Raw genomic sequence first — 10,000 nt, 5'->3', positions numbered from 1 at the left:
AAAAAAAAAACACAGTACGTATACTTAGTATTTTGTTTTTTTAAATAGAATTAAGGTATTTTTATTTTTTATAAGTCGCTGCCGCTGAGATTTTTTTTTTTTTAAGTTTAAAAGTTTATCCATGAATTCGTTTATATTTTGTGAAAGTTCGATTGTATGTTTTGCTTTGTCCGCGTTTAGTTTTATATTAATTTTATATCTGATCGATTCAGCTCTCAAACACGCGGGTATACAAAATGACTGACAGAAGAGACGAGCCAATCGCAGCCTCTGGTCTCAACGCAGATCCCGCCCACGTGAAGTGACGCACGAGGCTATATAAGCCATCGCCCCGCCCTTCTCCGGCCCTTTCCGTTCACTGGCATCGCTGTATTTGAGGTGCTCGGTTCTTCTCACGAAGCTAAGGCCTTTGAATCCGGCGACTAGCACCGTCAAATTTAGGCATCCACGTCCAAAACGTTAATCTCCTCGAAGAATAATGGCATCTGTGTCCGAGCTGGCTTGTATTTACTCCGCTCTCATCCTCCACGATGATGAAGTTACAGTCACGGTGAGTGAGATCGGTTTTAGCCGCGGCATGAACATCCGGGGCACCGACGCGCTCTTTTCACGACACTTCTTTGGTTTTGCGGACTTTACTTTTCCGTACAGATTAGCTTATTACTATTTATTTATCCAGTGTGCTGTTAAAAGCTGAATCTGATGTTTATACGTGAAAACTACGCTTTGCGGGGAAACTAGTACAGAGAAGCGCGCGTTTTTGTTGCCGTTCAACTCAAGCTAAGTGTAAAATAAGCTAAGCGTTTTTTAAATGCTGACTGAGATTTATTATACACTACAGTATTATCACCTTGTAACATGTCTGCACCATGGCGGTATGACGGACCATTATAGTATCATGGTGTCTACATATGTCTAATTTAATACTAAGATTGATCTGAAAGCTGAATAAATAAGCTTTCCATGGATGTGTGGTTCACGTCTAGCATTAGCTGAGATGCAACTACTGAAATCTGAGGGGGCCAATAAAACCCTCAATTCTTTAGCAATGCAAAAATGTTGGCATTTGTGACTAAAAAATACAATATCTTCATGAAACGTGAGCTTAGCTTAATCCTGATGAGTTTTGGCATAAATCTCAATTTTATCTTTAATGTACCGCCACATTATTTTTGTCAGGAAAGCATCCTGATAGTGATTTAAAGGAGTCTGGTTGTTTTTCAGGAGGACAAGCTGCTCGCTCTGATCAAGGCCGCCGGTGTGTCCATCGAGCCCTTCTGGCCCGGTCTCTTCGCTAAGGTGCGTTTATTTCCCGCTTCGTGATTCGAAACGCTTAAACGTTTGATTCCGAGCTGTGACGTCACTTCCTGTGCCCAGGCTCTGGCCAGCGTGGACATCGGTAGCTTGATCTGCAACGTCGGCGCCGGCGGAGGAGCTGCTCCAGCCGCCGCCGCAGGAAGTGGTGCCGCCGCTCCCGCGGGTGGAGACGCTCCAGGTAAGCCCTCGCTCCGCGCCGGGACCGCTCTGGCGGCGTCCGTTCGCTTCTCAACTTGTGTTGTCTTTGCGTTGCAGCCAAAGAGGAGGAGAAGAAAGAGGAAAAGAAGGAAGAGTCTGAGGAGTCCGACGACGACATGGGCTTCGGTCTGTTCGACTAAAGCAGCTCTTTTAATAAAAAACATCGAAACTCTCAATACGGCTGTTTGTTGCTTGGTTTGCGTTGGTCAGTCGGCCGTTTCGTTTGCTTTAACAACTTCAAGCATGTTTCGGCTGATGCTTTACGATAAGGGTTTGAGTCGTAGTTGGATAACATGAAGTAATACAATTTAATAAGTGCTTTAACTTAATGCAAATACAGCAAAGTTATGCTCGACGGCTCTTAAAAGTTTACCGTAATTTCCGTGCGCTATACATAAAACTCTTGCATGTGGAAGTCTTCCACTTTTCCTTTAAAAATGGAAAAAGCGGTTCTTTCTAGGTGGAAAAAAACCCCAGACGTAATTAAAGTGCTCTATTTTCACACACTAATTCTGTATTTGACGTACTTAAGATTATCTGAGCACTTGCTATTTTGGTGCATCAATAATATGAACTAAAATATGCATTTAGCATAATCTTTGTTTCAAAATGGTGCAGTTGAGTACATTTAGATGATTTTAAACACTAAAGAATTATTTTTTTGTGTGTATTACGTAGTGTACACTTAGTTGCGCTTTTAATACCTCGTTTTTTCACCTGGGAGGTTTATGAAGTAAAAGGAAAAAAATATATATCAGCCAGAAGTTTAGAAGTCTATACATGCATTCATTTGTGCAGTGCGTTTAGTTTAAGCTTATGTTACAGGAAAAATTAACCTGAAAAGCGTACAATTATTAACTATTTAATACTGAAGTAGTCATATTTACTTCACAGGCCCAGTGCGTTCACATTTATTTTACATGAATTAACGTAGCAAAACATTTTCTAATACATTATTAAATTTTTAAAAAGACTTAAGCGTTGGGATTTTGGACAAAATAATCAACACTTTCCTTAACGCAAAGGGAGCAATTTTAATTGAGCAAAAAAGGTATAATAAAAAAAGCTCATTTTCAAGCGCTTTTATACAAACTAATGCTTTTCAATGAATCATTTTAATTTTAGAGCATGAATACAATTTTTTGCATTTTAAAACAACTACTAAAAAGAAAATGAATTCAATAATTTAAAAAAACAAAAGGTTCAACCAATCAGAAACGAGACCAAAGACGCGTTCGGCTAAAGATAATGATAACATTTTATTAGTTAAAAGATCTGTACAGTTGCTTCTTCCTGAGAATAATTTATATCAATGACAAAATGGATTTCACGATTGTTCTGTACACAAAAGTAACTCTAGTCTGAACTCAAACGGGTCGCTTCAACCCTAGTGTGTGGTAAAAAAAAACAAACATGGCATGATTTTACAGAATAAAATGAATTCAGAAGGCAGCTTCGATTATAACAATTTCTCAATATGTGCTTCAAGTGACTGATATGTGACTATATTGGCGTCGTAATTTCCCTCTGTTTCATACAATAGCTGTGATTCCTTTAAAAAGCTCTGTTAAATACGACTGTGGTTTGGCTTAGTGAGTCTGTACATGAGAGCGGCGTCTCCCGGCGCGTCGAACCCCTGAGTTTCTCAGGATGTTGTTGAAGCACCTCGAGCGCCCGGGTCCGAGCCCAGCTATATAAAATCATCTGCGCGGCCTTTGGATCGTTGGAAAAGCGGTTTTTGGAGTTCGTCGGGTTCCAGTCGCTGGGAAAAGCTCAGAGACCAACTTCGTTTCTGGATACAAAATAAAAAGTCGCGGTTATAAAACGATATCCTCTGGGCTCCGGCGGCCTCCGATGGTCCAGCATCAGGGGTCAGGGGTCAGGGGTCAGTGCGGCCGGCCGTGGGCCAGCATCTTGAGCCGGGCCTGGTCGATGACGTCCAGCAGGTTCTTGGCGTCGACGGCGAGCGCGTGAGCCGCGGTCAGCATCTGCTTCTTGTAGTCCTGCTGCAGGCTGGTCAAGACGTACTGCTGCGCCAGACGCATCTTACTGATGAGCTCCGCCAGGTCAGAGTTCAGCAGCTTCTGAGCCATCTCGATCTGAGACCAGCATGCACACACACACACACACACACACGCTGAATGAATGCACGTCGTTCCATGTTAATGCTGTGTCATAAATAAAAGGCTATAATAAGGCTGCTGATTCATCCAAACACAACTGCTGTCAAAAAAACGAAAGCATTGAGTTCCATGCAGTTTTATGCCAAAATAAAACAAACAAAAAAAATCACGGTTTAAACATTTAAAGAAAAAAATTAAGGGCTTTACAGTTATACTGTAAAATTATTACTTGATTTTTTATTTTAGATTGAAATATTAATATTTTATTAAAATATGCATTATTTTGTTAAACATTTTATTTAATATTAATAATAAAATTATAGTAATAATACAATTTTAGATAATAACTATTGTTATTTATTATTATTATTATTATTATTATAATATCTTAAATAAAAATCCAAAGTTTTGAATTTATTATGAATTTACAATATAATATGTAACGGAGTTGGAAAAAATATAATTTATATTTATATAATTTATAATTATTGCATTTATAATTATTGCATTTATAATTATTGTTAACGTGAATTGGCATGGAGATTTCAAACTATAGTATTCTGGGAATCTATTAATCATCTGCAAAATATGCCTAAAAAATGTGAAAAATATGTTTTTTCTGTTCTTAGGACAGTAAGTGTCATTTTTATTATTATGTTATTTTCTAAAAAATATATTTTATTTCGTAAGGCAGTTTTAGCTTTAGTTCAGTTTCAGTATTTATTTATTGATCATTTTAGATGAGTTTAGTTTAGCTCTAATTTTCTCCTAATATTTATATTTATATATTTATTTTATGTATAGTAACAGTATGTGAGAAAATAATAAAATGATTCATTTAAAGCAAATAATGCAATGGTTAATGCTCCAAAAAAAAAATAATAATAATAATATATATATATATATATATATATATATATATATATATATATATATATATATATATTTTTTTTCAAAATCTTGAAAAAAAAAAAAAAAAAAATATATATATATATATATATATATATATATATATATATATATATATATATATATATTTTTTTTTTTTTTTTCTTTTCAAGATTTAAAAAAAAAAAAAAAAAATAAATATATATATATATATATATATATATATATATATATATATATATTTTTTTTTTTTTTTCAAAATCTTGAAAAAAAAAAAAAATATATATATATATATATATATATATATATATATATATATATATATATATATATATATATATATATATATATATATTTTTTTTTTTTATTTTTTTTTTTTTTTTTTTTTCCAAAATCTTGAAATAATAAGTACATTTAATTTCGGCCCAAGCAGAGCAGAAAAATACTATCCTGGATACAGATTTCTTAAGAGAAGTGTGTCTGACCTCTCGGTGAGTGCTGGCCGGTAACACGGGGATGGTCTCGTCCACGGTGGCCAGCAAAGTCCTGAGCGCCAGTCCAACATCCTGAGAAGACACACACACTCGTCACGTCACACACACACACACACACACACACACAGCAGCGTATCCCAGCATGCCCTGCTCCTCACCTTCACCATGGGGACGTACTCCTCGGGCGGCGCGGGCTGGATGCGGCTGGACATCTCGATCACGGCCTTCACCAGCCCCGTCACGTTCTCATACACCTTGTCGTTGGAGCGGTCCAGGTTTGCCGTCGGAGGAGGACTGATCTCCTGAGGCTGGATCTGAGTCACATTTTTCATTATTATTAACTTTTACGTTGTTATTAGATTTCAGTGATTGTGCATTAGCCCTTAGATAAAAGTAAATAGGCTAAATAAAGATAAAGCTTTTAGGAAGATGGTCATTTTTGTAAATCTAAAATCATTTACAATTCCGATTTTTTTTAATGATCAGATGAAATATAGGTAAACATTTACGATATTTAACATTTTTAGGATTTCATTAAATGACATGATCAGAATAAATTTGGAATTTTTATGAAGACAGACATTGTTATAATTGCTAAATCTAAAATCATATATGGTTCTCTGATGTGAAATTAATAGCCACATTAATATTAATATTTCATTTCGGTTGATTTTATTCAAAAATCTTGATGAAAATGTTTTGATTGTTTCAATTTAAGTGAATTATTCAGAATAAATAATTTTATAGAATTTTTCATGACTGTCATAATTGATACATTTCATAAATAAAAATATAAAAAAAATAATAATATATATATATATATATATATATATATATATTATAAATATTTTTATTTATTCTATAATTTATTTATTTTAAATTCTTTATTATAAGTCATTATTATAATTGAAAACGCTTTCATTACGTACTTTGCGTACACTTAAGATGGAGATTATCAGAAACAATTTCTATGAGACACATGCAGAGAAAAACATCCGCTGTTGATTTTAATCAGATGAGCGTGAGAAGAAATCGTCACGCACACACACACACACACACACACACACACACACACACACACACACACACACACACACACACACACACACACACACACACACAGGTCTTACCCTCCAGGGCTACGTGCAACAGTGCAGCATAAAGCAGGAGAGCAGTGTGTGTTGTGGAGGGAAGCGGGATGCAGGAAAACAGAACAAACCATTAATAAACGCAAAACAAGCAAACGAACCAAAACTGATCAAGTCATGCGGCTTCAGGCTCAGAGGAGGAGGGATGTTTCTGATGTCAAACCACATCCAAACGAAACATGAGCTGTTAGTTCAGCCAACTTTTAATACTGTTACTTTTAAAAAGCATTAGGATTCACGTGAGAATCTACCTCTTACATAATAGATATGAAAAAAGACAAATGCACATCTCTTCAAAAACTGACAATTTGCAAAACAGTATAGCTGTTATTAATATATATACATATATATGTATATATATATACATATACACATATATATATATATACATATATATATATATATATATATATATATATATATATATATATATATATATATATATATATATATATATATATATATATATATATATATACATATATATATATATATATATATATATATATATATATATATATACATACATATATATACACATACATATTCAAATTCACATATTTTTCACATCGCATGGTTTTTAAAGTGTTTAGCAATGGTTTGTAGACAGGTGTGTGAAAAGCAGAAAACAAGTTCTTAGGTTCCTCTTCCGAGAAAAGGCTGAGTGTTTTTGTGCCGTTTTTAATCCGGCTGAATATTCAAAGGCTTCTCACGAGAATCCACTGGAACGTTAAAACTACAGGAAGAATGAGGAGGAAAAAAAAACAGATCCAGGCAAAACTGACCTCTTATATAAGAGCCAGGAAAAAAATAAACACAGCTACCAAGAAATTCTTGGCGCAGTTGAGATAGTGTGTGTGTGTGTGTGTGTGTGTGTGTGTGTGTGTGTGTGTGTGTGTGTGTGTGTGTGTGTGTGTGTGTGTGTGTGTGTGTGTGTGTGTGTGTGTGTGTGTGTGTGTGTGTGTGTGTGTGTGTGTGTGTGTGTGTGTGTGTGTGTGTGTGTGTGTGTGTGTGTGAGTGTGTGTGTGAGAGTGTTTGTGTGTGTGTGTGTGTGTGAGAGTGTGAGTGTGTGTGTGTGTGTGTGTGTGTGTGTGTGTGTGTGTGTGTGTGTGTGTGTGTGTGTGTGTGTGTGTGTGTGGTCGTGACCCGTGTAATGTTATTATAGTTACCTAAAACTAAAAATAAAAGCAGAAAATAAACATTAGCGTTACTTGAATGAAATAAACATTAACTAGTTGGCAAGGCAACATTTTTCATTTTGATTTAAGTTGATGTACTAAAATAAATAAACATACACAGATTACAGATTAAGTTGTTAAGAAACATTTTGAGACTGCTGACACTACAAATAAAAATATTTAAAAATAAAAATACATAATCATTATAATGCCTTGAACCTCTGCAAATATATATTATCAGTTATTTACACTTATTTCAATTAGTCGCCAAAACACAATTTGACATATGCATTAAAAAACAATAAAAAATATTTATAAATGTTTTTATTAACCTTTCTAATAATTATTAACACATGACAAAATTGCTAAAGCTTTAACTATAGTGCATGCATAACATTAGCTAAAATAAAAAAAAAAATTATATGTTAATAAAAACTATAATAGTACATAAAAAATCCTGAAAACAAGAGGACAGAAAGTCTATTTTCCCACAAGTGTTTCATTCACTGAACTTTAGGTGCACTACTGAGCGAGCGTGTGTTCCCTGATGAGTGTGTGTGTGTGTGTGTGTGTGTGTGTGTGTGTGGTTTCTCTTGGAGGTTTGGCCGGAGTGTGTTCTGCTGACGAAGATCAACTCTATTCGAACTCTACAGTAAGCGGGTGAGCGCGGGTTCGTGGGGTTTGTTGTCGGTGAGGGCAGCATGCAGAACGCTGCAGCCAATCAGCTCGCTGCACACGTCTCCGAGCCGTTAACACAGCAGCATGCACGGACAGGTTAAGCGACTGTGAAGTACCTTGACGCCCTCGTTGTAACTGTCCACGGGGTTCAGGTTGGTCAGGTGACTCGGGGCGCCGGGACGGGGCGGCTTCTTAGGAGGAGCCACATGCTCTGTTGGACACAGAAATAAACAGCTCTGATTGGATGAGACACGTTCAAAGCTGGTGATGCATAAATAAATTAATAAACTATATATACATATATACTCAGGCAGCAGCATCCACAGACACAAGTGTGTGTGTGTGTGTGTGTGTGTGAAATAGAAATGTATTGTAATGTAAGAATGGTCTTATTTTTTATTTATACATTTACTTTTTGTAAACGCATATCTAAAAACATGTAATTTTAATCAATGTCTTGCAGCTTTGTATACTTTATGAATCAAATTTAAATTTTTAAAAAATATTTAAATTTTTCTAGTTATTTTTCCAGTGCTTATCGATGTAGACCGAGATTAAAATTACATATAATTTTGATATTTAATGATTAATTTTTTAAATAATTTTATTTATATATATATATATATATATATATATATATATATATATATATAAATTTATATGTAAAATATATATATATATATATATATATATATATAAAATTTTACATTTATATGTAAATATATTTATATGTATGTCTGTAAATATATATATATATATATATATATATATATACATACACACACACACACAATTTGTAGAATTACACATTACAAACTCTAAAAATTACTAAAACTGTAACATTAAACGGTGACATTCTTTGTAAGTTTAATAATACAATTTCTAGCATCATTACAGCGATATATTTGCAGCATTATTAAAAAAGCATCGGCAGACGTTTGCACACACGTGTGTGAGAGGTGCAGTGGTGTACCTGCTTTCCCCACGGGCTGATAGACGTGCTGCTTCCCCATCTGAAACCAAACACAAACAGCGCTTAGAACCTCCCGCTGCCCCCCGCGGCCCTGCGGGATTGTGGGTAGTTTGTGGGAAAGCCAGGCATATTTCAGCCTGACCCCGGAGTGATTACGGCCTGTAAACGAGGCTGCTTTTCGCTCTTTACACATCGGAGACGATGATTCCTCCTCTCAGGCTCTCATATTGCTGCCTGTTTTTCCTCTGTTCGGAGGATTCTGGCCGAGACTCCGACAGGAAGTCAGAAACGGAGCGCGTCCTCGCCGTGGCACTGCGACCCCCCCCAAGGAAGAAACACAAACAAGCAGGGGATTATGGGAAGGCACTCACCGGAGCCTGGAGAGCGCTGTCCTCGCGATCGATGCTTCCCCTCGAGTTCCTCGACTCCGGCTTCTGAGCGAACGCAAGACAAAAATGTCAACGTATTTCAATTTAAAAAAAAAGGTAAAAAGATCATTTATAGGAGACGTTCTAGCCATTAAAGTAAGATGAAATATTTATTATATTTTTATTATATTTCTTAGGCAATTTTAAAAAGGAAATACAAAATAAAAAAATTAATTTGCAAACATTTATTCACCTGTAATATTTTAGCAATATTTAGAGCTATTGTTTTAAAAATTAAGCCATCATATAAACAAACATTCATATATCCTCTAATTTTTACTTTTACTTAACTTTTAATAATCGTTATACATTACATTATATGAATTTTAATGACTTTTCCAGGCTTGGAAATCACAAGCTGAAAACGTCCTGAAAGCTGAGGGTAAAACTAAAATACATCCACGCATGCATACTATCACGAATTCTGATTTATATATGACTGTAAAAGATCTCATTGTTGTTCCTGAAAATTATATTTAAACGTTGCATGAAGGTTTACTTTTTTACTGTTTATTTTTGCTTTTAAAGATTAATTTGCACGAAAACAACACTTTAAAATTCCCTAATACATCCTG

General features: G+C 35.0%; 2 protein-coding genes across 16 annotated transcripts in view; one reads left to right on the top strand and one right to left on the bottom strand.

Annotated features, from left to right (window-relative positions):
• The first annotated feature begins 335 nt into the window (after positions 1 to 335).
• Positions 336 to 1,691, top strand: rplp1 (ribosomal protein, large, P1). The gene is made up of 4 exons (XM_043232993.1): positions 336 to 550; positions 1,225 to 1,299; positions 1,378 to 1,495; positions 1,573 to 1,691. Exons 1-4 carry the CDS (start codon positions 479 to 481, stop codon positions 1,653 to 1,655), a joined length of 348 nt encoding a protein of 115 aa, XP_043088928.1. The 5' UTR covers positions 336 to 478; the 3' UTR covers positions 1,656 to 1,691.
• A 1,064-nt stretch (positions 1,692 to 2,755) lies between these two features.
• The window catches only part of ptk2aa (protein tyrosine kinase 2aa), an 82,844-nt gene continuing 75,599 nt past the window's right edge, over positions 2,756 to 10,000 (bottom strand). For 9 of the 15 annotated variants that reach the window (XM_043232988.1, XM_043232991.1, XM_043232989.1 and 6 more), the window contains 7 exons: positions 9,369 to 9,431; positions 8,998 to 9,037; positions 8,141 to 8,235; positions 6,151 to 6,159; positions 5,179 to 5,334; positions 5,012 to 5,092; positions 2,756 to 3,614 (listed from right to left, as the gene is read on the bottom strand). In XM_043232988.1, the coding sequence (XP_043088923.1) occupies positions 3,402 to 3,614; positions 5,012 to 5,092; positions 5,179 to 5,334; positions 6,151 to 6,159; positions 8,141 to 8,235; positions 8,998 to 9,037; positions 9,369 to 9,431 (657 nt within the window). In that variant the 3' untranslated portion in view covers positions 2,756 to 3,401. The remainder of the gene's footprint in view (positions 3,615 to 5,011; positions 5,093 to 5,178; positions 5,335 to 6,150; positions 6,160 to 8,140; positions 8,236 to 8,997; positions 9,038 to 9,368; positions 9,432 to 10,000) is intronic. The other 6 variants (XM_043232977.1, XM_043232981.1, XM_043232985.1 and 3 more) reach the window with 2 other exon arrangements.

The sequence above is a fragment of the Puntigrus tetrazona genome, unplaced genomic scaffold (assembly GCF_018831695.1).
Source record: "Puntigrus tetrazona isolate hp1 unplaced genomic scaffold, ASM1883169v1 S000000746, whole genome shotgun sequence".
NCBI classification, from domain to species: domain Eukaryota; kingdom Metazoa; phylum Chordata; class Actinopteri; order Cypriniformes; family Cyprinidae; genus Puntigrus; species Puntigrus tetrazona.
This window is presented reverse-complemented; position numbering and strand designations above follow the sequence as displayed.